We start from the raw sequence: 26,074 nt of genomic DNA on the forward strand, positions 1-26,074 counted from the left end.
TGATGTCTACTTGGGGGTCACATAAAAGGCTGCAAACACATACCCCCACAACTAAAGCTGAAGGAAACCCACACGCTCTGGCCAAGTTCTACACTACAGAGGAGCCACGTGCCTGTAGGCAACAGCTCTGAGCAGCAGCCCTGCATAGGCTAAGACATGACAAGTCACCCTCCCTTGTCTGTCTATCAGGGGTGGCTCTTTTTCCCAGAACACCCCTACCTCCTGCCCACTGCTCTGCCCTCTCACCCAGTCTCATCTGTCTCAATCTCGCCATCGAAGACTATCCAAACAGTCCTTTTCAAGTGCCCATGCTTCCTGGGGTATCCACCAAGCACAGCCCAGACGTATCTCTGCTCACACTGACTTCAGGAAGGGTGGAGCTGCAACCTGTGAGCATCTCGTCTATCACAGCAACAATAACGAAACAGGTACACTGGGCCACGTGGGGCTCTTAGAGAAAATCGGCACGCACACTGTGTGAGGTATAACCTTCAAACTGTAAAACGTACTTCTAAGTGTCTAAGCGCCTATCTCCGTGGCTTCTAGTAAATGTAGACTTGGGCAGCCATCTTCAAATCCCCACGTGAGAACATTTCCACCGTCTCAAAGACTCCTGTCCCTCATCTGTAGTAAGTTCCCTTTAAACCCCTGGCCCAGCCTCCCGCTGCTGAGCTCATCCTTATGTAAATGGAATTGTGTACCAATGTACACTGAGATTTTAAACTCTGTGTGTGGAGGACAATACAGGAGGATGAGAACGAACTTGGGACTCTGGAACCAGACCGCTCCTGTTTATCTCTGTTTCTGTCACCAGTGGCTTCTCTATGAACAGGCTGTTACCTGTGCCTCAGCTTCCAGATCAGGAAGACTGAAACCTGTACTTAGCCTTGTGCGGCTGAGATTTCCCACCAAGTTCACATGCGCCTGGCACATAGTGGGTGCCACATAAACATTGCCCACGGTTATTCTATGGAATCAAACTCTGAAAACTCCTAGGGCAGGAGGCAGAGCAGACTTGAGTTCGAATTCACTGGGGTTGGGGGGTAGGGCAGGATATTGGGAATCGACACAGCTCTACGCCGTGCCTGCTACGAGCTTCTCTATGTGTGACGCTTCTAAATTTAGGCCAGACGTGTGTGCCGAGCCGCCTCCCTCTGTCTTGCCTGAGGATGTCGCCTTTTTCTGTAGAACACGTGTGTCTACTTACCGAAGCTGGGACTGAAGCTTCCCTGCTTTGTTTATGAAGTCTTCCCAAACTGGATAGCTCCCCTACGACAGAACAAAGCCAGCAATCAGTCACAGTGTGGTGAGTCAAGCGCCCGATTCCAACCGCAAGAACAATCCACAGATGTGATCTTCCTCCGTAGGGTTCTTTCGTATATACACCCTGGACAGGCAATGGCTGTGGAACTGTTTCGGATACGCCCTGTCCCTATAATCTTGCAAATAGCCACGGACACCAACAGGAACTAGCTTTGCAGAGCTAACACCTACACCTTGGAGTCTGCATTATGTACACGGTGGGTCCAAATTTTAAAAATACAGAACGTGCCCAGCAGTGGTGGTGCATGCCTTTTATCTCAGCACTTGGGAGACAGAGGCAGGCAGATCTCTGTGAGTTTGAGGCCAGCCTCATCTACAGAGTGAGTTTCAAAACAGCCAGGGCTAAACAGAAAGACCCTGTCTTGAAAAGAAAAAAAAGCCCAGAACATACACAGCTCTCTCCTGGGTCACCTGTGCATACAACATGGCTCCGTCTACTCTCTGTCACAGAGCCAGATGACTGGAACCTCTCCTTAGGACAGGTGACTATGGAGAAGTAGTACCAGCCTATCAGAATCCCAAGGCTCAAAAATAACCTAAAGATAGCCTCCCAGCTGATGTTTAACCCCGGCATCTGTGTGCACTATGGCAACAGGTGGTTTCCCAGCAAACTTCAGCCAGGGCTCATCCCACGCCCGGGCTGCCTATGTCAAGCCATCTGTCCATAGCGTTCACACGGCTCTAGGTCTAACCTTCCAGAAGCCCTTACGATCCACACTGATAATCTTTGCTCTATACTGAACTCTGAAGTCCAACCGTGCTTCACCAAGGGACCCTACCACACAGTCCCTCCGTAACCTAGAGCACAGCGGGTCTCTTCCTCCTGAGTACAGTACTAAGACACAAATGAGTAGGTTCTGTTCTGAGCAGGGCAAGCCAGCATGCAGCCTGCCACCTCCCTCCCCGTACATATTACATATTTATTGAGATGAGGCGGCATCCACCAAGACGTGACTCCAAACGAACCCAGTAGAGGTAAAACACGGTGGGGACGTGTTATCTATCACTGAATCATTCACCCGGGGGTCACAGTCCCAGAAGAGGGTACAAACGGTAGGCTTCTTGACAAAGTAAAAATAGTATTGTGCTGCCTCTTGTTTTTGTTGCTAAGAGGAGCAAGGTCAGGGGTGGGAGGGATTAAATTAACCACTGCTGAGCCCAGACTGTCTAAAGGTGCAGTGGAGCGAAACCATGCTATCACCTCCTCCCGGCTGCCAGGGAGTGTTTCCTCCTGACCTCGCTGCTGTCTCTTGGCCTCGGCACTCCCAGCACTCTGGTTGTGTGGATCTCTGCTGTGGTGCTGGCCTGCACCTCACAGGATGGCAGGCAGCATCACTGGCCTCTGCCTACTCCCGAGATACCAGAAGCCACCAAGCCCTTGTTATGACCAATGGAACTATGTGTAGACACTGTCAGATATCCTATGGAGGCAAAGCCAGCCCTGGTTACGAACCAGCCTTAAGACACACCTGAAAACCTAGTTCTCTGGGAAAGAAGAGAGTCTAGCTGCTTGTTCACAGACGCTTCTTCAGTCACTTCCTTCCAGTATTTAAAAGGGTTTTATTTTGAAACTTACATGCATAAGACTTAACACCTTGTTAAAAATTACGCATGTATATATTTCTGTAGCCATCAACTCTGTCTGAAACGTGCAGAGGGGATACATGGGAAGCTGTCTTATTAAAATGGGTTGCTTCTGAGAGCGAAGATTTGGACCGATATATTGCTTTTTTTTTTCTTTGTACTTTCCTCTACGGAATGTTGTTTTGCTTTGTTTTTATAAGGGTCATGTATCACTTTAATGAAAACAATAAAGTCATTACATTAAAAAAATTTAAGACCAAATTAGAGGTTCTGGCAACAGTTAGACCATGAATTTCCTACCAGCCTTGCAGTCTGGTTTGCATATGCTGCTAGCTCAAGCCCAGCTGCTCCTCTATGGTGCATCTGGGACCCACGTGGTCTCTTCTCTGCCATTCGCTCCCACGGAAAGCTAAGCTGCACCAGGGCTCTTGGTACAGTCCCTTTGGCAGCTACATCTGAGTCATGGCAACCAACATCTAGACACGGTTCTTGACACGGTTCTTGAAAATGGCCCTTATCCTGTGTTTGAGCCCTGGGGGTGTCTTCAACCCAACCACAGAACTCAGTATAATAAATGAACTTGTCATGGTAGTGCACAATTATAATCCCAGCACTTGGAGTTAAAGGCCAGCCCTGGTTACTTAGCAAACTCAAGGCTAGACTGAACTACAAAAAATGATGTCTCAAAAAAAAAAAGTGAACTGGAAAGATAGCAAGCAAGCAGGAGGAACTGAGTTGGACCCCTCAGAATGCACATAAAAATTCAGGGCATGGAGGTATGTGCTTGGAATACCAGCACTGAAGAGGCAGAAACTGTCAGATCCCAGAGACTTGTTGGCCAGCCATTCTAGCTTATCCAGTGAATGCTCAACCAATGAGAAACCTACTCTGCAACAAAGTAGACAGCATTCCTGAGAATGATACCTTAGGATGTCCTCTGGCCCACCTACATACACACACTACACACACACACACACACACACACACACACACACACACACACACACACACACACACACACACAGGTATACATACACGCTCAAGGAAGCAACAGAGGGAAAGGAGGGGGAAGGCAAGGAGGGGGGGAAAAAAGACAAGAAAGTGACAGATGATAGATGGATGGATGGATGGATGGATGCATAGGTGGGTGGGTGGGTAGGTAGGTGGGGGGGGGGGTCGGTGGGTGGGTGGGCGGGCGGGCGGGCGGGCGGGCAGGCAGGCAGGCAGGCAGGCAGACAGACAGACAGACAGACCAATCTACCTTGAGGGTGCTCCAGCCTCCACTATGGTCTCATCAGAACACCATAAAGATCTATTCTGACCCCTCCATATTCACTACTTCTCTATCAAACCTGTAGGGGACTACTCTGCCCTGTAACTAGAGTTCAGTTAACTCTGAGACCTATGGCAGGCCACTAGGGTTCTGTCCTGACAGATGTACCTTCCAGGAGCACTGAAGATAGAAACTCATTACTGTCTGCCTAGCCAGACCCTCTTTCTCATCCACAAGCCCTGAGAAGAAGCTCCTGGAGAAAACAGGCCATGTACCAGCCTTCTTCTAGCTGGAGGCACCACTGTCATCTATAATATAAAGCAGGATTCGAGATTAGTCCTTGCTCACCCAAGCGCCTAGTCGATCAAGACTTTGAGTCAATCAGGCCAGGGGTGGTTCTTTATGCCTATAATCCAGTATCTGGAAACCAGCTAAGGGTACTAGGCTAGTCTTGGCCATGATGACTTTGAGGACACCCTGGGCTACATTACTCTGTGACAACATGCTGGATTAGCCAGAGGCATGGGCCTATCACCTAAACTCTGGCAAAGCCAGGCCAGTCATTTACTAGGAGAAATCACTGGACCCTTGGGAGCCCATTTCCCTATAATAATAATAATTAAAACAGCTCAGCCACATCACTGCCTTTGGTTAAGATCAGGTATAAGACAATTCCACCACCCTTAGGAGCAGCACCTCTTATTAACACTGAAAGACCGTGGGAGAGGAATAGAGAAGAGAGTTCCTGGGAACCACCTGGATTGAACCTTACTAGTTCCCCCATTTGCTGTGTGATGTCAGTCATTGGATGTCCGCATGGAGACACCGCTAACTCACAGGTTGATCTGGGGAATGCATGAGGTCATAGTAGCACTGAGAAGACACCTGCACTCCTGGCTAACACAGGCATCAGCCCACGTGTCAATCAACTGCTGGTGGGTCACAGACGGTGTGCATCTGCAACACGGACTACTGTTCATCCTGTCAGAGACAGCCCAGATGAAGCTAGAGTGTAGGATTAGAGGAAACAAGCTAGACACAGGAAGACAAACCCCATATGCTCTTTGTTAGCATTCTGTCTAAGCTCTGCCCCACGGTTACCTGGCAACAGCCAGGTATGCCTGACTCACTATAAAAGGGGGGTGCTTGCCCCCTCCTCACTCTCTTGTTCTTAGTCTTTCTCCATTCCCTTCTCCTCTCTGTCCCCATTCCCTTTCCCCCTCTCTCTCCACATGATCATGGCCAGCCTCTATTTCTCTAATCTCTCTCTTACTTTCTCAGTCTCTACTACCCTCTCAACTCCCCTCCCATGCCCTGAATAAACTCTATTCTATACTATACCATTGTGTTTCCCCTCAGGTGGAAAGGATGCCTCAGCATGGGCCAGCAGGGGCATCCCCTTCCCCATACCTCACCACACATCCGCCAAAACATATCCCCCCTCTGTTTATCTTTTTATAAACACATCACTCTTACCAAAGTGGAACCTGAAACAGTGGAATCCGATCCAATGGTGGGAGGAAGGGGGATATGAATAGGGTTGGTCAAGGATATTCAATTATAATTAAGTAGGAGGGAAATAGAGCTAGAAGACAGTCAAGGGACTGCCAGGAGCTATGGGGAGTGGCTGCACTGGGGAAAAAAATAGGGATTTATGGCTAAGAGGGAGTTTCTCTCTTGGGTGATGAAAGTGCTCAAAAACTGTGTGCTAGGGGTTGTGCAACTCTAAGAACATACTACAAACCAACTGCCTATCCACTTTCAACGGGCACATTATAAGATTTGTACATGCTATCTCAGAAAAGCTGTACAAATAAATAAATAAGGTCACACCTAAAGGGACTCATTGTGGTGACTGGCACACAGACAGGGACATGTTTGAGGAGATGGCTATCGGCATTTGCAGACTCTGAGAGAGCTCCCTCAGGGTGCTCACTGGGAGCCACACGGCAAACCAGCTAGCTGTGCAGGCTGGGATCCCTCATTCCTGGTCCCAGTGCAGAAGCAGCCAAGGTAGGAGGCAAGAGGTGGCTCAAGATATATTGACCTTATTTGGGAAGAACAGACCAAGGCAGCTACAGTGTCTACAGTGTCAGCAGGTTTGTCAGTGTATCCTAAACAGACTCCGAGGTACTCAGCCCAAGCCGAGAGAAGTGTGCCTAGGAACTGGAATAGCTATAGCCACTTACAAAAGTCATGTAGGATGGAAATACAGCCCGCTCAGTGGTAGTGTATGCCTCGCCTGTGTAAAGCCCTAAGTTTAATTCCCAGGGCTTGGGGGGAGGTGGGGAGGATCTGCACCTATCTGGAACCTCACTTCAATTGTTCCTAAATTAGAAAAGGAAAGAAGGGGGGAAGGAGTGTCCCCTTCCTCATCAAGGGATATAGCACATGGCCTCCCACATACAAACGCCCACCCAGCCAGGAGAAGGCTGCCAAAGCGGCTCTCTCCTGTCTCCTGATCTAATGCTATGCGACGATCCATCAGAGCATCAAACCCACCCATTTTAGGCAATCTGCAATTTAATGGAGTCTTAAAAAAAAAAAGATTCTAAGAACATAAAACAGAAACTTGGTTATTAGGAAATGGGGGGGTAAATAATACTCAAACTTGAAAACAAGGTGGTAGCAGGTTGTACCGTACTTTTTTTTTGTAATGTTTCTTTCGGGGAAATAGTCTCTACCCACCTAAAAGGAGCCTTACTACAAAAGCCAAAGGTGTGGAGGATGTGTGCAGGGAAGAAGAACCTGTAGAGAGTTTTCTAAAAGCCTTGGGGGTTGTTTACTACTGGGAGACTTGAGGAAGGTGGTAGGCAGGCTTCAGAAGGCCCTGGATGCACTCAGAACCCTTTGCAAAGCAATGCCAACCCAGCCCTCCATTCAGTCTGCACCATGCAGCCTCAGGAAGATGATCCTGGGTCCCAAGTGTTTTCACAGGTGTCCTGCGCACAGTGGGAAAACCCTTCAGGAATGTCTCCCAGAGCTGTGGGAAGGACGTGCCCACGCCCACCGCCATGGGGCTCATCAGAGAACACGTGTAGGTTTCAGAACTACAGAGACACCACAATCAAAGAAAACCAGACTCCACCCAGCACCCAAAGTCACAGGCAAAGTCAGACCCTCCCCAGCAGCCCCTTGAGGCCTTGCCGAAGTGGGGAAGGAGCTTTTAGAAGCCTTAAATACTAAACTCAGATTACGCCAGCGTTAAAAGAGGAGGGAGCACCCTGCCTAAGGAAAGGAAAACCCATTTATTCACCAAAACACACCAGACAGGAGACGGGTCTCTCCTGATCACATAACTTCGTGTGGCCACCTCGTGGGGTTCACGCTCCAAACACCACCCAACACTATCCTCTCTTCAGAAGTCCAGGGTGGAGGCTGGAGCTCAGCAATCCTACGGACTTCACTCACTGCCCAACACCAATGCTGCTTCCTCCAGAACATTCTCTGCCACACTCCCTCATCCCCCACCCTCCTGTCCTAGCTGTGTCCATTCCCTCAGCTTAGTACATCATGTGATTCATCTCTGAGCCACGACCCAGGGTCTCCCCCTTCTAAACCACGAGGCAAGGACTTTGCGGACACAGCTGACAGGGGATAAAGAACCCAGGGGACACTGAGGTACTACAATTTTGCTGAATAGGAGCAAAACCGGGCAGGATGGACAAGGTCGCTGAGGCCAGCCTTCAAGGGCAAAGTCCGCAGCTGAACCGCAAACGGGACAGCAGAGGGAGCCAGGGTGACCCTTGTTCAGATGACAGATGACATCAATTCCAAGCTGGCCAGGTGATTTGCAAAACTGCTTCACTGGTCACATACGTGGGGGCAACCTGCGCCCTTCGGGAAAGACAAGAGAATAGAACCCGATTCTTCCTTGTTTAGGGAGAAGCCTTCCTGAAATTCTCCTTCACCTTAGGGAATTTGGTGGGCACTAGCTAATCCATAAATGGCTTCTCCACATCCACCCTTGGAGTCAGAGTCCTTCTCGCCTTCCTCCTCTACCTCCACTTGTCCCAAGCCAGGAGCCATGCAGTCACCCAATGTGGGAGCAGAACACAGAAGTCACTCTGGCCTCCCTTGATTCTGTTCCATATTAAACAAGGGATGGCTTCCCACCCTCAGAAGACAAACTGTGTAACCCCCTGGCCTCCTAAGGCTGGTTACTGGTGCTCGCTCGATAATAATGTACCAACTGCTTCTGCCATACTGGTCCCACTGTGACAGTTGAGATCAAGGGACAGCTGAGGGAATTCGATAGCACAGTGACACTCAAGGGACACAGGAGGGCAGAGACTGTGGTTAGAAAACCCACAACGTAAGAGGAGCCAGGGGAACCAGAGGGGACCCTCACGAGGAGTTCAGTTGAGAAGAAAATGAGGATTAGTGGGGTCTGGCTGTAGGGAACTGGGGTCCAGCTCAAAGACCTTTGTCCTGCCCAGGAGTCAGACAGAGGCTGGCTTACTAGCAGTCACAGCTAAGACAATGCAAGGCAGGTAGGACCTGATAGGTCCTGGATTCTTTTGGAGGAGATCACAGGTGACAGCCATGTCAGGCATCAGCACTTTCTAAACAGTTGCTAGGCACCAGATATCTGTCTGTATCCGCACTTCCCAAGCGTTAACTGATGGACCCGACCCTGGAGGTTTGGCAAAAATGCAGACTCTGCTGTCCTTGCTCTGAAGAGGGACCTGAGAGGCGTGTAAACCTGAGGCTGCTGACTGCATTGAACACTCCCTGAGGAGTCCATCCTCGATGCATTCGCATTATGTATGCACAGCAAGGCTTGTGCTGCTTCTGTTTCGAATGTGAGGAAACCGAGGCACAGACACACAAAGAAAGGTTAAAAACTATCTGACGCCAGATCTGACTACAGGGACGACAGTTTCCAGGGACTCCGAGAAGCCTCGGGGAAAGGCGGTGACTCAGCCTACTTCAGATGTGTCCTACAGGAGGCAAGGCAGAACAGAGGCGCGGCTCTGGAGCCACACTGACAGAACGCTGAGGCCCAGGGAGAAGTGTATGTCACCCGACAAACGGTCAGGACAGCTGTGGAAACCCCTCTGTACAGAGAAAAGCCTGAACCACACAGGAACGCTCGCTTGCAGCCACTTGGACGGATGTGAGTGATTTTATCTCGTCCTCGGACTTTCCATGGGCACTGGAATGGATCTCGGAGCTGGTCATTACTCAGAGCTTCATGGGTCCTTCCTAAGTCTCCTGGGTGAGCTCAGCCTCCAGGGAGATAAGAAAGTAAAGAAGCATGGAGAGGGATCTGGCCCTTCTGACCCGAGCTGAGCATCTCTGGGTTCAGGAATGCATTCAGCTTCCAGAAGTGGGTGTGCATAATTAGCGCCAGGGCTCAGGAATGCCTGCCAGAGCCTCTGTCTCCCAACCTAAACTTCCTCACCCTAGCTTGAGAGATGCAGTCTCCGAAGAGCCTCAGATGAAAGGCACTAGCTGAACCCATCCATCCTAAATACCAGTCCTGGGCTTTTATTTTCTGATTGGGACTTGCCTCATCCACTAATTATCCCTGTCCATCAGGGATGACAGCCTGGGGATAATCAATGGTTGCTTCTTCCCCCGCCCACTCTCACGCACTTGCCCAAGTACACCAACAATGAATCTGCCTGTGAAAGAGAAGGCACACCCACAAAAGGTGGTCCCCATCCGGCTGGCCCCTCACAGAATGCTCCCTCTGCAGCTCAACCACGCTAATTAAATCGAGGGCACCGAGCTCCCCCTTCCCCTACACTGCCAGGTCAGATGCTCAGGATCTTTTCTAAAATATGGGTATGTCTCCACTTAACGATGAAAATAACTACGTAAATTTGTCAGCTGTATCTTCAATTTGCCTTGGTTTTTAATTTTCTTTACCATCCATCCATCCATCTATCGTGAGCTATCCAACAGGGTTAACACTAGAGACTGAGGGTTATTTAAATTTAAATTACAAGGAACTAAAGCATGCTCATCAGTCCCTCGGGCTCACTTGACAGATTTCAGTGTCAATGGCCCTGGGAGATCTAGGCTCTCCCTGTGGAAACTTCCGATGGTCAGCCTTGGCCAGACCAGGACATGTGCACTGTGCTTCACAACTGCAAAGAGCGCTCAGGATCTGATTTAGTTGTCTGTTTCCCTTTTGAGACAGGCTTTCACTATGTAGCCCAGGTTGGCCTGGAACTTGATTTCATGACTAGGCTGAGGAACCTGTGATGTTCCCAACTTGATATCCTACGTGCTGGGAGCATAGCACGCAGCACTGTGGGTCTTGACTTTTCCGCCCTGTATAGCACATGTGTTTCCATACTCCAGATTTCTCTGCAAACAGAGCTCCTCTCCCTCTCCTTTTACCTTCTCCAAAGTCTTTGCACACGTGCACAAAGCTCACTCTCTCTCTCTCTCTCTCTCTCTCCTCTCTCTCTCTCCTCTCTCCCTCTCCTTCTCCCCCTCTCCCTCTCCTCTCCCTCTCCCTCCCTCCCCCCCCCCCCCCCCCTAGGTTTTCACTGCTCTGATATTTCTTTCAATAATTATTTGAGACAGTCCCTCCCACCAGAGGAAAGGTAGCCTGTGCACCTTACATGGCCTGAGAAAGTTTCAAAGGGGTCGAGTAGCCCCCTAGGAGTGCAGAGGGACCCATGAGCAACATTAGAACAGCACCAAAAGGAGCACAAAGGGCTTCCTGGAAACCCTAGCGTGGCATGTACCTGTGTACATACTGAAGGAGTGAGCGACTTGTGCAAAGTCAGAGGGTCTGCCCTGACTCCCACCTGATTGTGTTACTTGCTGCTAGGTTTGCTGGCTCTTGAGACAGGGAACTTAGTTCATGGCTGGCTCTCCATACCAGGAAACATGAGAACTCATCATTTTAGCACCTAAAGCAGGTTTTCACTGTTCTTACTTCTGAAATGTTTGTTAGTTAAGCCTTCCTATGATACTGCCTGCCTCATGGAACCCTCGGGGGCAGAGTCCAGAGCTGTTACTTCGTTCATCAGTTCCTGTCTGTCAACATCCCAGAGACGACCAGCAAAGCACGCCATAGCCCGAGCACCCCCATACAGTTTGGAGTCTGGACCCCACAACTGCACACAGGCACATGCATACCTCCCACCTCGTTCTTCCAAGGACCCTCTCTGACTTACTTCCACCAACTCCAAAACGACTTTGACCTCTGAGATTCTGCTCCCCTCACTAACTACCATGTCTGTTTGCCCAATCTCCAGGAGGCAGGCACAGGTTCACAAACTCATCAAACACACCCCAGGGTCTAGCCTTGGCCACACTGTGCTGAATACCTTTCCATCTGGGGCAAAGACCACACCTCATTCATCGCCCAACTCCTACCACAAGCAGTCGGGAAAGATGCCCTGGTGGACCACAAAAGGTACTGCGTTTACTTTTACAATATGTGCCTGAGTGCGTGCATGTGTGCATGTGTTTCCAGTGGCTATCGCTCACGCAGGGGCAGAGGGCCCTGACAAACATTCAAGAGTATGAGCATGACCAGAGAGTCAGCTGGCCCAACTTCAGATCTGTTCATTGAGTGACCTTAGAGGCAAGTGACTTCATCACCTGGTGCCACTCTGTCTCCATCTGCAAACGATGCTAATGGACAGTTCCTGCCCCCAGAGGATGACTAGGAGGCCACTGTGCTTGAAGGGTTGAGTAGCACACAGAGCTCAGCCCTGCTTTAGTGAGTCAGCACACAATGGCAGCCTTCCTGAACAGCGCACTAAATGAGTATCTACTATGTGCAGGCACTGAGTGAGGGGCCAGTCATGCAGCGACAAGAGGGTGCACTGATGCCAAAGCTGCAGATGGGAGCATTCACCAAGTTGGAAAGACTGGAGGGAGTTTCCCAAATGTCTCACCAGGCTCTCAAAGAAGAAGCAGACATAGTCCTGGCAAAAAGGGAAAGAAAGCAAGCAAGAAGGTAAGCATTTTCCCAGAGTCACAGTTAGTGTGACTCAAAATGTCCACCCAAATATATTCCAGATATATCCATGGTGGAATGAAACACACACACACACACACACACACACACACACACACACACACACACACAGAGAGAGAGAGAGAGAGAGAGAGAGAGAGAGAGAGAGAGAGAGAGAGAGAGAGAGAGAGAGAGAGAGAGAGAGAGAGGAGAGAGGAGAGAGGAGAGAGAGAGAGAGAGAGAGAGAGAGAGGAGAGAGAGAGAGAGAGAGAGAACACCTCTTGCTTCACAAACTACAGAGGAATCCTCTGGTAGCTCTGGTCAGCCTGTGCTCCCCTCCCAGCAACCCCTAAAGCAATCCCTGCAAAACCTAGAGAGAATCAGTAAGGGTTTATTAAACGGGCAAATTCCTGAGCCCCACCCCAGATCAACAAAGAATTTAAGGGTGGGCCTAGGAATCTGTAAGTGAAGACACTCTTGCTTTCTCAGAACTACCCAGACAGCAAGACTGGCGGACCTCAGCACCAGATAAGACAGTATGTCCTGCCCCTAAGCCCTAAGAAACTGGGAACTCAGCAAGCTCTTGGCATTAATGTCCACCACGTTGAGCGTCTTTCAACATAATCTGGAAGATGAGTGCTCAGACACAGGAATGTAAGCAGAGACATGCTTTGCAAGACATTCAGCACCAGTTCCAGAAGCTTTGAGAAGCGCATTCCTTTAGGCCACAGATAAATCCTTCAATGATTAACACAAACCTAAAAAAAAAAAAAAAAACCAAAAAAACCACCTCGCATGCATGCTGCAGTATTGCTTCTAACAGTGAAAAACCGGCCTAGCCCTAACACAGGAAAGAGGCAAGCTCTCCGCCTCAGGGTCTTCGCACAGACTGGACCACTCTCCCACAGAACACAAGTTGTTACTCAGTGTCCCCTTCCCGGAGACGTTCCTCTCCCTCACCACTCCTGAAGACATCCAGGTCTGACTGTGCCGCTGTATGGATTCCTTTGAGCATCTTAGAGGAAGGGGGCTGGAGAGAGAGTTCAGTGGCCCTTGCAGAAGTCAGAGCTTCAATTCCCAGCACCCACATGGGGCTTCACCACTGTAATTCCAGTCCCGTGGGATCCAATGCTCTCTTCTGCCATCCTGGGATACCAAGTTTGTAAAACACCCATACACATAAAATAAATGATAATGAAAACTAAAAAGAGGGATTGGTTTGGGGAAGGGTTTGTTTTGTTTTTTTTTTAAGAATCAATGCCATGTATCAATGCTTTATCTGTCGCCCACTCCACTGGGCAGACATTCCAGAAAGGCAGGAATTTGTCGCTTTTGTTGGCTGCTGCTCTGTATCCCCAGCCCTTCAAACTGGACCCTGCGCACAGTAGGTCCTCAAATGTGTCCCCAGTAGAATTTACTATAGACATACAAACAAAGTCACGTGGCCGTCACAGAACCTTGCATAGCTTATATAAGTCCTTGCATGGGAAGGGGAGATGGGATGAAAAGGAGGTTTCACAGCCCTTTAATTGTCGGGCTCCCGTGAGCCTGAGTACATAACCCACTTTCTAATTGGTGCTTTTGGACGACTTCACTTAATTGAAGTTTCTAGGTTTTCTTCCATTAATTTTATATAACTTGTATAATCTTTCAGAAGTAATCCCTCATGCAATGTTCTCAAAACATTTGCTTTTTTTTTTTTAAGAAAAAAAAAAAAAACCCTGCCTCCTCAGTGACTTAATTAGGGTGTCCCTAATTAAGGCCAGCACCATCAAACGGGCCAAGTTCCTGAGGACCCAAGTTCCATGGGACTGCGGGCCTCCTGGCTGTAGAATGAGGACCTCGGTCCTCCCAGCAATGGCTGGGCTCAGGAGTTGGCCCTGGGCTACTCCTGGCTAGGCTCCTCAGTACCTGCTTCCTATTGGGGTGTCTGATGCAATTATTCAGGTCCCAGATCACATCCTGCTGTGGCGTTGGCTTTGAAGGTTCAGTAAACAGTCACTTCAAAACAAAGAACAACCATTAAACCCAACTCAAAGACTTCCTTAATGGCAGCTGCTCAGGGACAAGAAACCAGGCTTCAGAATGCAATTGTGGTCTCCCTGGAAACCAATCCACCCCACTGCCAGCCCCTAACTGCAAGGATCTGCCCGGCTCCTGGCTGGCACTCAGTCTCCTGGTCTGGAGTGAGCCACTCAGGTAGAGCATGAATCCTGAGGTAGTCACACTGGACTCCATCACTCTCCACTTACATCTCTCTGCTGATAAGCTAGAGGCACCAACAGATGGGTCATCTAACTGTTCAAGAATTTCAGGCCATTGGATTCTGTCCCTTGAGGCCCCTCGAAGCTTCTTGAGGGTGTAGGGTGCTATGCAAGTATGCACGTGTGGGTACATACACCCATGAGCATGAACGGGCCAGAGGTGGATTTGGGGTGTCCGGCTCTCTCTGCCTCCAATAGTACAGGAGGATGCAGACATGCTCAGTGTCTTCTGTGGGCGTTAGGGATTTGAACTCTGGTCCTCATATTTTGCACAGCAAGCACTCTGAGCTCACGCCACCACCCTAGCCCACAAGGCCTCTTGAAGCAGCCCAGAGGCAAATCTAGATTCCACATGTGATAGATCCAGAATCCTGACGGTATACTTGAAACCCATCAGACCGATGCGGTGCGTCCGCCGCAGAGCACGAAGGGAAAAATTTGAAATGCCACGCTATGGGAGACAACAGAGAGTGGCTCACAGAGCACAGTACTGGAGCAGATGTCATAGGATGTCACATGCCTGGGCTTGACCCCTCACCTGCTATACAAATGGCTGAGCCTCTCTGCAGCTCTGTGCCCCGTCTGTAGAACGGGAATGACGGCAGTCTCTACCCAGCTGGGTTAGAGTGTCAAACACTTAGTGCCTGGTAGTTCCCACCACAGAAACATTTATTACACAAGTTAAATGAGCCTGAATTGTCAGTTGGGTGTCACCCAGGCCAAAGGCCTTCTTCACTCTGTCCTCCCACCCCAGGTGGAAATTAGAGGCACTCTTCAACCACCCCACAAACTCTAGTGTTGGCACCAGGCAGTGTCTTGCCTGTGAGTCTTGTAAAGAACCTAAGACAAGGCCTGTGTCAGGCTTGCTCACAGCTCCAACTCTCCCAGCCAGCCATGCCAGTGTCCCTCAATGTACATACTGCATTCTTGAAAGCTATCTGTATGTTGAAAGTTGAAACACAATATGGATTGTTGTATCAAAACTCGAGTGATCTTGTACTTTTCTGAATGTCACCACCAGCAAGGAACTCTGATTTTTAAAGTGTGAAGCGCGCTGTGTGTGTGTGTGTGTGTGTGTGTGTGTGTGTGTGTGTGTGTGTGTGTGTGTGTGAACGTGCATGCTTAAGACCAGGCTTGTTTCCAAATGTCAAGACTTTTAATTTAGATTTGCATAGCCTTCCCTGAATCCTAAAGACTCAAGTCTAAAATGTCCTAAAATCTGGAATCTGAGGAGTGTCCTCATACTGATGCCCAATAAAGCTTCAGAATTCGGACTTGCAGACTGCAGATGCTTGAGACAGACTTGGGTAGCTTGGACAGACACAAAGAGCATTCATTTGGCATGTGTTTCACACCAAACCATTTGGTGCGAAATATCTACCTTCTCTTTTAATCTTTGAGATAAATATTGTTCCCTCACCTCCCATTATGTAAATTTAAAAAAAAAATCGAGGCTCAGGAAAGTAATTTTTCCAGAATAAAGGAAAAAAAAAAAAAAAAAAGGCAGACCCAGGCTTTTAAAATTCAAAGGAAAAAAAAAACCACATTTTTGTTGGTTTTTTGGTTTTGTCAGGCTTTCTCTGTGTATAGCTAGCTCTCCTGGAACTCAACTCTGTAAACCAGGCTGGTCTCGAACGCACAAAGATCCACTTGCCTCTGCACCCTGATGGCTGGGATTAAATGTGTACACCACCACCACTCAGAAAACCCACTTTGTGAAGTTAGTAACTATTCAGTGGACTATGAAGGATGAGCTCACAGAATCTGTCTTAGGAGGAATGGCCCAAGAAGAAGACCCCTCCCGACAATTGAGAATGCTTTCAATAGGCAGAGAGGATGGGGTGGGAAACTGTGGAGCCATGGTGAGTCCGTGCGCCCGTGGGCACACACGGGCCAATCGGCTGGGGTCCAGGGACAGAGGACCTAGTTGCCAGCCAAGCTCAGACCAAAGGGCAGCTTTGTAGATAGCAGGGAGAAGCTCAAATCAAGACCAAGTCTTGGGAGGGAACAGAGACTCCATATGTACTCAATACTGGGGACAGAGACAGAAGCCACTGAGAGACAGGTGATAGTTACCCAGAAAACCCGAAGGCACAAAAGATGGCTTAGCAACCCACTCCCCCCAACCCCCTCCCTGACCCTGTCCTCAGGAGCTCTGAAAGCCTCTTTTTTTCTCCTGGTCAACCCTCTAACCAACAGTTGGTGGGGTCTGCATATAGAGAAATGGATTACCTGTAGACCGCGCTGGGCCAGAGGGCTCTAACGTACTCAAGGCTACTTTATGAAAAACAACGAAAAAACTTTAACTTCATTTCTAGAAGCTCCACTACAGGCTCAAGAAAAGGTGAGACAGTGTTTGCCTGAAGCAACAAAGAAATAATTACGGCCTAGATCTTAAGTCCCTTCCCAACCTACAGGCAGCAGTAACTGACTCCTGGACACATGTGCTACACGGAAGAGGGGAACCTTTCACAGGTAAATAGATCTGCATTTCAGAATCTCCAGGAGGAACCTAAAAGGCAGACATCTGATTACACCCACCTTACAGACAACAAAACTACAAAACTGGGACTCCTAGAGACTGAGAAACTTCGCCGCCGCAGGGTTTCCTTTAGCTCCCTGTGCTCCTGGTCAGCAGGGCTCCATAATGTCTACAAGCATCACATCCTGGCCAGCAAGAGGTAGAAGGTGAGCAGACAGGAAGCAGAACCGGAAGGCAGGGAAAATCCTGGGTGTATTTAAGAGCTTCGCTGGTTAGTGAAGTAGTCCTAGCCCCCCATGGCTATTTAAACTCAAACAACTAAAAGAATCGATTTGTTACTGTTACGTAGTTTTATTTGTGCGGTTTGTTTTTGTATTTTAAGACAGTCTCATAACCACCAGGGCAGACCACAAAATCTTCATGTAGTTGAGAATGACCCAGAACTTCTGGTCTTCCTGCCTCTACCCCCCAAATACCAGGATTACAGCGCAGCAACATTACGCCTGGCTAAAATCAGAGTAAAAGCTCAGTACCTTGGCCACACTAACATATCTAAATTTCCAAACAATGAGGAGCGTTAGACAGGCATATTACAGATTGGTAAAAATTAATTAATTAATTAACCAATTAATTAATTAACTAACCTGTGAGGAATTCTAGATAAGCTTTTGTTGAGTCTTACTGGACTTAGCATTTTGCCATATTTCTAATTTTAATTTTTAATAGTGGCGAGATGCACATAGCAAAACATACCATTTGGCTATCGGGAAGACTAAATTAGGTGATATTGAGATTATTCACATCCTTGTGCAAGCAAGCATCTAAATGGGTTCTTCTTTTGCTTGGGTGAGATCAAGAATGCTCCATGACAGGGTTGTAACTGGGAGGGGATGGCCTGATGGCTTAGTGATCCTCAACCCTGGTGACCTAGTGCTTTCAAAATCCTAACGAGTAAGATGCCGCCTAGAGCACTGACTCAGACTCTGGGAGCAGGCCCAGGCTTCGTGTCTCCCAGGGCACTCGGTGGGCCTTTCCTGTAACCATGCCCGACCACACATGTCCAGATCTCCTGCTCTGGACAGACCCCAATACCCTGGCCTGTGCAGAGCCCTGTACATATGGCAGGTGGCAAGCAAGAGAGTCCCAAACACTATCTACTGCCCTTGTCCACCTCTCCTAGGAGCTCCTGGCACTAAGCAAGCCAGCATTTCCATTCCTGTCCATTTTAAGGCAAAGAAATCAAATAAAAAGACACACAGCTTAAAAGGCACTCAACTGTTTTTCCCCCCCACTTAAGACAGGAAAAGAAGCCTCTTATAGACTAAGACCAAGGCCGTGTACGCCAAGAATTAATACCGGAAGGTGGTTTTCTGGGGAGCCCATCTAAACAGGTTTTCAAGGGCAAGGGCTCTACCAACTCGGCTCAAACCGGAGGGCTACCAGGACGTAATTAAACACAGAAAGCTCTTTTACAGGCGTGTTCCGGGGCTGGACACGGAATGAGTTTGAGGTAAGGAGTTCACTCTGAGGAGTCATGTGAACTTTGCGTGAACCTGTCTAATCCACATGATTATGAGAGTGTAGCCTCGCCTCAGACACCTTGACTCCACGCTCAAGCCTAGTCAGTGAGGACATCCCATGAGCTTTGTACCTGGACAGGGAGAAGCATTGAGGGTAGCCAGCGAGAGCCTGACCCCAACGCTTCTCTACCCTGACCCACCTACAGAGCCAGGATGAAAGGGACATTGCAAACTTTTCTATTGATCTGACTGATAGATGGGAAAAAGGAGAAGCCACATCTCTTCATTCTCCTCAAATTAAATATTCTTCCCAGAGGCAGCAGCTGCACTAGAGACCTCCACCCACATCTCCATTCGAGCCCACGCCTCCAGGTCAGGGGTCCTAGATCCTTCTATGGCCCTCCCGTGGGCTCACACAGACGAAGTGCTATCTTCTAGAAGTATATCCACGCCCCTCCCCACACCTTGAGTTCTTAAACAGCTCTACTCTAAAAGAGGACAAGGTCTGAACACCAATTCCACCTCAGCACGGCCTCAGACAAGTTACTGCGTCTCCCTGCCCCAGCCTCCGTTTTCTCATCTGCAAAGTGTGTGGATGAAGTAAAATCATGCATGCCTGTCAGTCAGTAGAAGCCTGGCACACGGTGGTCCCTTCCCACCCACTGTGCGCTATAGGCAATGAATAATGAGCACCAACTACGTGCCAGGTGGTACAGCAGAGCATCTCACACAACCAAACCTCACGGTCACAATCACACAATGGAGAGAAAAAACAGCCATTTCTGCCCACACTGGGTAGATGTGGAGAATGAGCCACCCCAAGGCCTTCCGTGAGGGCTGAGAGGTGGGCGCACAGCCTCGGGACAGACTCTGGACCAGGGCTGGCTGGGGGCCGTGGGGCCTGTCTTGTCTCTGGAGCACACGCTCACGTGAAACCTGCGTTCTACATCTGATTTAAGGGAGAGCCTCAGCAATCAAATACAATAGGCTTCCTGAATGCTCTGCCAATTAATTTACTGTTTGTCTCTCCATTTACTATTTAATAAGGCCATATCAGCAGTACAATCTGCAAATCTGAATTAAACTGTTTACGGCCATCAGCCAGTTCCATTTAAGGGGCCCCAAATATGTCCTCGCCGTGTTCTGAACGGCTACATTCAAAACTGTCGTTTGACTTCTGTTTGGTCTGGGGGAAGGCACTTTTTATTTTTGCAGAGGTGGGGGGTTTGGTGGGAAAGTGTCCTGAAGGCTATTCCAAGAAGTAATGGGGAACTCAAAATGATCTCATTTTTCCATTTCCCAATGGGAACCTCTAAATGGTCTCATCGCAGAGGGAACCCTGCCAGTTCTCACCCATCCTTGCAAAGATGGAGCAGCTTCGATACAGACGATAAAGCCTCTAATGGATCAATAGCTTCAACCTTTTCACCCGCCGAGCATTTTAGCAACCTCAGGTGAGCTGGCCAAACTGACTGTAGCATTCTGGCTTTTTTTTCTTTTTTCCTTTACAGTCCAAGATGAGGGAGAAGACGTCAAAGGCCAAACAGGCGATCAGCCAGCCGCTAGGAAGACAGGGCCTGTGTAAGACATCCTGCGCCTGTACAGGAAGTGCTCCCTGTTAATATGCAGTGCAAATGGAGCTAGAGAGGCTGGGTCCGACTTGCTGACATCACAGCGGAGTTTGGTGGTCCAACAAAGCTGCTAAGAAAATACCGTAGAGGTGAACGTATATTATTCCAGAAACCCGAGTGCTAAACCAGGCCAGAGGTGAGCTCAGTCTACCTTCCATGCAAGCTATGATCCCTCTGTCTGGGCCTCTATGAAGTACGGAATTCCAAAGCATAAAGATTCAGGACATCAAGCAACAAGTTCTAAACAACTTTATTTGATAGAATATAAAAGGGCTTTCTCCACAGAATAGCTAAGTTAAGCCCAAAAAGTGACATATTTCCAAAGGAAGACAAGAACTCCCAACACACTGATCTCCCTAGAAGAGACCCTATCGTTCCAAACGAACGAGGAGCCCTCTCTGGGCAGCTCCACTGCCAACTTTATGACATCTTTACTTTGTCTTCTTCTCCCACAGGCCCAAAATGAGGAAGCTGTAAAACCCTGGCCAAACACAACCATTTGCCAAGAGAAAAGCCAACATGGGGCCATCTGTCCATTACAGGGCTCTGCTTGTTCTGCCTTTGTGTAGCTGTCAGTCTCTCCCCAGAGCAGCCCACTTCCCTCCCAGTACCTGGTCGCTTGGCTGGCTTTTCATTATCTTGCTACAGAAAACCTTTTTATTTTGAAGCATTTTGAAAGAGAAGTCCAAGAAGACTGACACCCTTCCCCTGACCAAAACTGCAGCCCTTCCTTCATGGCCTGCAGCCATATTATATCAGCAAGGACAGAGCCTAGCAAAAGACCTTCTCCATAGGAGGCCTCAATAAAGACCTAGGAAGTGAATCCCTCTTACTACAGGACCCTCACAACAGCAAACGGGGCGGCTGAAAAGTCACTGCAAAGCGTCAGACATGCTACTGATATGGTCACTTCATGATAGGTGAGGGGAAACATCTCCATGTGTCTCTGAACCACCTCGAGATTCCTGTGGAATTCAAGATGTCCCTTTAGCAGTGCTAATTTTAGACAGAACTTCAGACAGAGGATACTGGTGGCCGGCAGAGGTGGGGGCGGCCTGGGAGGAACTGAACAAGGCCGCTATTCTGCTCAGCACAGGTGCCTGTAACAGAACACCCCTGTCTAAATCGACACACGGGACGGCTCGTTCAGGTGCAACTGGGTATTTTTTAGCTTAGCCACATTACATAAACCTGAACCCAGGGCAAAGTTCTACCTGCAGCAGGTCCACTTCACCCCTGGCATCCTGGTGCTTGAGCAACAAGGACGAGGAAATATTTGATTTTAGCGTCTTTCTTTTTTTAAATAAAAGTTAATTATTAAAAGAAGTCTGCTGTCCCCAAGGGCGAGATACTCTTTAAGTCTGGCTAACAAAGTCTCTGGAACTTAGAAAGTACGGAAATATGGTCGAATTCTGGTCTAATGATTCGAAACAAACAACACTAATCTGTTTACCTTACTAAGAGCCAATTCTGCCCAGAACTTGGATAGAAATCAAAAAGATTCTAGGATCTCCTTGATAGTCAACAGTCACCTCCAGACCACTGTCCCCCAGATAAACCAACGCCCTTCCTAGAGGCAACATGAAAAGCTCAGCCCTCCCCCACTTTTGGGGGGGGACCAACTCACACAAGGCAGCTTTAAGGGCGATTTACGTGAATCCCAGGGAAGACAGCCAGTAAGTGATTTTGCACACTGTCATTCATTAGTGACCACCACCACAGCAGGGTGGAAGGAAGGGGGAAAACAGAGGTCTCCTTTCCTCAAGGGATCAATAAGTTTTTTTAGCAGCTGCTGCTTACTTTCCTTGGAGCTTAATCCCAATGGAAGTGAAGTGACAACTTCTTCTTCGCCATATCCCTGAAAAGGGTAAACACAGACCCTGACACCCAGGACTCAGGCCCATGGAGAATCTTTGCAGGAAGCACAAAGAACCCTCTGGAGCTTTTTTTCTGTGTCTTGAGGTTTTTTGCTTAAGAAGATGGATGGCACAGGCATGGAAATTATTCCACTCTCTTGTTATCTTTTATTTTTCTCCAAAGAGGAAATTGACTCCTTCCTGTGCTGCTGTACATTATGAAGTCTCAGATGCTACTCAAAAAAAAAAAAAAAAAAAAATGTTCTTAGCCTCTTTCTCACCCCAATTCAACATCACTTAAAAAGAAAATAACCTAAAAATGGTACTGAGATGACAATCCAAATGGCTTCTCCCTAAAAGCAAACAGAAAGGGAACCAAAAATTCGATGAGCTGGTCATGAGTTTAAAGACAGGAAGGACAAGGAGGTCATCACAGTGCCAAGCAACGCCAAGAGCTGACTTTCTTGCTGACAACTCCATATATCCATAGATCCTATGCTACCTGTCCTAAAAAGCCCAATTTAATCTTGTTACTTCGCTTTCAAAGTGTCATTGCCGGCCATGCCATAAAGAAGTCTTCTAAAGAAGAAAACTCCACGAAAATATTTAGCAGTTCCGTTACGCATAAAATAACCCTAGAAATCAGACAACCTGCACACTCTCCCCGATCCCTCTTTCTTCCCCCCAAAGAGCCTAAAATTCTTCAGAATCCAAAGCACAACGTCATCTCCCGCTGTATCTTCAGTCTGAAATATTCTACTGTCAAGTGAAAAACAAAACCAAACATCAACCAAGAAAACCCCTAACAAACTCAAAGAGAAAGAAACTAGAATCAGCAGCACTGAGGGAGTGGTGTGGAAGAGGTTTTGCACCTACAAATGTCTAGGCAGAGCCTACACACCAGGCAGCCAGGGGGGTGGAAGGTGACACAGCCCATCCTTGGGGAAGGATTGCCTTCTGAAGGGCTTTGGGTTCAAACCACCTACTGCAAAGAACTGAGCCCTGGATTCGGATTAAAATAATAACGGCAACAGCAAGTCATCATCAAAGGCATGGAAAACTCCAGGTGTTATTACTCTGTGACTGAAGTCAGGGACCAGTTTAGATCCCTGGATTCCTCATTCCTACTCAGGGGCTGGAAATATCATTACCTCCTCAAAAAAAAGAGGCTTTACCAACCCATCTTAAATACCTCCCAGCACAACATACAGTGTACGCCTCAAACCAAATCTTGTTTTGACTATAATAAAGTGGGTGAGATTCAAGTTAACAATAAACACCGGAGTCCAAGGAGGGGCATCAATCTTTGTTCAAAAGAACACTTGGATAATTCAATGTGGATTGAGGGCAAAGGAATGAAAGGGGCTGTCTTTGAAGACACTAATCCATCTAATTCCAAGCGACTGGATTAGAGGCATTCCTGGGCGAACAGGCTCTGGCTACAGATTAGGCTACAAGGATTTCTGACAAAAGGCACGAGCTTGGTAGGATTGCAAAATGGACCTGAGCAGGGCCAACCAAGCACCTTGGCAAAGTTCACACTGGATGAGGTGACAGTTGCTTCTAAAAGGAGGAGGCAGGCATGACAGCTGAACATTCCTCCCCAAAGTCCATGGTAAAGGCCCACAGCCTCTCCAAACCTTACACTTCATCAGACAAAAGCTTCCCCAGGCGCCAGGCAGCGGCTGGAGAGGGGCTGTCCACACCCACTCGCCAACACAGCTTTCCAAACCTGCCCACTCTTTTGGAAGCTGAGCTTTTAATTAAACACCACCTCCCCGGATCTGTTGAGGCAGACTGGGGCTGGCCTGGAGCCAAAGAGAAGCTCCCTAAATACACTTGAAATCCCCCCCAACGCCCCCAATTTCCACCTCCAGGCAGCTCCTGGAGCTGCTCCTATTTATTAGGGTGGGTAACCTAAGTCACGGTGTACCTCAGAGCACCAGAAAACCCACATTCGAGGATCAGGTTATCTCCAGTCCCACCCTTTGCAGGAAAAGGCTAGGGTGTTGTTCCCCGCCCCCAACACACACGCGCGCACTCACACGCATACACAATCCTTTCCAGAGAAGAGTGGGGTGTGGATGTGTGTTTGAGGGAACTGGGTATAGTAGTTTTGGAAACCTCAACCTTGCCTTCCCGCTGTGAGCCTCTCAGCCTCGGGTACCCTGAAAGACTACCCTGGGAACTTCAGCGCCGAGCCCCGGGGGAGGGTATGTGGAAGGCAAGGAGCACCACCAGCAGCTCTGGAACAGACTAATTAATAACTAATTTGTTCAGATTCCCCTACTCCAGGTAGACCTGAAAGCCAAGCTTGTAACAACCCTGCCATCCAATCTCCCAGGCCGGAAGACTCCTTCCTGCAGCCAGGCAGAGCCCCCACTACCGCTCCACCACCGCGCCAAGCACCCCACCCCAAACCCAGGGAGTCAGGTGTCCTCCAGGGCGTCCATCCTCCTCGGGTCGCAGACACTCAGTCCAGGGACAGACAATGGAAAACTTGGAACTAGGGCCCTTAGCCCCCAAAGGAACAAGATGGTGTCGCCCCCTGGGATTATGAATGCAGGGGATGGCAAGTAGCATCAGACTCTCCCCACTATCCCCCGGGAAGTCGCCTGCCCAGTGACCCAGCACAGCCTGAGCAGCGCGGCTGGTGAGCAGGTGACACCCGGGTCGCCAGAGCTCCCGCAGGTGGCCAGCAGCACGGCGCAGGCGAGAGCCAGGCCGGCCGCGGTGAGGGGAAGCCCCGCGGCGAGGTCAAAACAGCCGCGCCCCCGGCGTCCTACCTTCATGTCGCTGATGATGGTCTGGAAGAGGCCTCCAAGCGCGCTGCATTCCTTCTCGATCACAGCCTCCATTTTCCCGGCGCGGCGGGGACAGGACACGCTCTCGGGGCGGCTGCACTGCGCACGGGGCCGGGCTCGCTCAGCCCGGGAGCTGTTTCACCCTGGGAGCGACCTGCCTCCGGCTCGCCGCCGGTTTTGCAGAGAGCACGCGGTGCTCGCAATTAACTGCACTCTGTCCCCCAAGTCCCAATCCGAAACGCCCAGCCGCTCCGGAGGGCGAGTCGCCTACGTGCAGTGCTCGGCTCCTGGCCTCAAAAATGCCCGGGGAAGACTGACAATCAAGCCACCACGGGTGCCCATGACGGAAACGGCAAAGCCCATCTTGGTGCAGAGAAAACCGCCTGCTGACCCGGGGCCAGCGCCATTTAAGAAAAAAAAAAAAAAAAGATATTTTTTCCAAATATATTTTTTTCCGAAACTCCAAAATAAAGAAAGAGAGAACGAAATAGGGCAGCAGCAGACGAGGTCAGCTCGCGTCGCCCGGATCTGTTGCTCGCAGACGCGGCCGCCGCCTCCTTTTTACTCCTGTGCGCCCGGCCCCGCGCTGGCTCTGGCGGAGCTCCCGGGGTTGTTGAGAGGAGCGCACGCGCGCTCGCGACCGTGAGTCTGGCGCGGGAGCGCGGGGAAAGCGCGCGCTCGCGGCCCGTGCGTGCGCCGCCCGAGGGCGGGGCTGGGAGCGCGCGCCGGCGGAGACGCCTGCTGCAAGGAGGAGCTGGCGCTAGGGTAGGCGAGCCCGGTGTGCGTCTCCCGGACACTCAGAGCGCCTCGTGCAGGGGACCTCTGAGTGGGGAGGGAGAAGCAGCGCCCAACCGCCCACAATGGCAGCTAGCTTGCAGTGAAGCGCTGGCCCCGCCCCTCGTGCAAGGTCCGCACGTTGCTCGCTGCGCCCCGCACCTGGTGAGCGACCAGCCGGGCGGGAAAGCTGCTACTGCTCCCGCTACCGCAGCCTGAGGAGGAGAGGCCTCTTCGATGATGTCAGGACTGCAACGCCGAGTCACGGTTGCAGGGAGCCAGCTACAAGATTGGGAAGAGTTAAGGAAGAGTATCCTGCAGTGGGATGCTGAGTTCCATAAAGTTGCAGGGCGCTAGATTGATCTGCTGAGGCAGAGTAAACGCAGAGGGCATCAGGGTTCCTAATCGCTTGCTCATCTGTCTGTACAGATCGCTGGCTGCGTGGGGCTTGAATGGTTGATGGTTTTCAAGCCAGTGTTGCCATAACCACAGAAAGCCCCTTGAGAAGTTTAACAAAGGGCACCAAAGACTTAGGTGAACTTGATAATTGTGTCCCTAGCTCCACTGCCCAACTCCATAGCCAGGAGCACTTAATTCTTAAGTCTTCCGGTGTCTGGTAGGGGATCAAAT

The 26,074-nt window shown here is 49.6% G+C and overlaps 1 protein-coding gene across 9 annotated transcripts in view; it reads right to left on the reverse strand.

Annotated features, from left to right (window-relative positions):
- Nucleotides 1-25,286, reverse strand: part of Mtss1 (MTSS I-BAR domain containing 1) — a 139,300-nt gene extending 114,014 nt beyond the window's left edge. For 4 of the 9 annotated variants that reach the window (XM_032915830.1, XM_032915814.1, XM_032915823.1 and 1 more), the window contains exons 1-2: nucleotides 24,653-25,284; nucleotides 1,208-1,269 (exon numbers count right to left, since the gene is read on the reverse strand). In XM_032915830.1, coding sequence (XP_032771721.1) covers nucleotides 1,208-1,269; nucleotides 24,653-24,724 — 134 coding nt within the window. In that variant the 5' untranslated portion in view covers nucleotides 24,725-25,284. Of the gene's footprint in view, nucleotides 1-1,207; nucleotides 1,270-24,652 lie in introns of all 9 variants that reach the window. The other 5 variants (XM_032915846.1, XM_032915863.1, XM_032915856.1 and 2 more) reach the window with 4 other exon arrangements.
- Between the last annotated feature and the right edge of the window lie 788 nt (nucleotides 25,287-26,074).

Source organism: Rattus rattus, chromosome 1 (genome assembly GCF_011064425.1).
Source record: "Rattus rattus isolate New Zealand chromosome 1, Rrattus_CSIRO_v1, whole genome shotgun sequence".
NCBI lineage: Eukaryota > Metazoa > Chordata > Mammalia > Rodentia > Muridae > Rattus > Rattus rattus.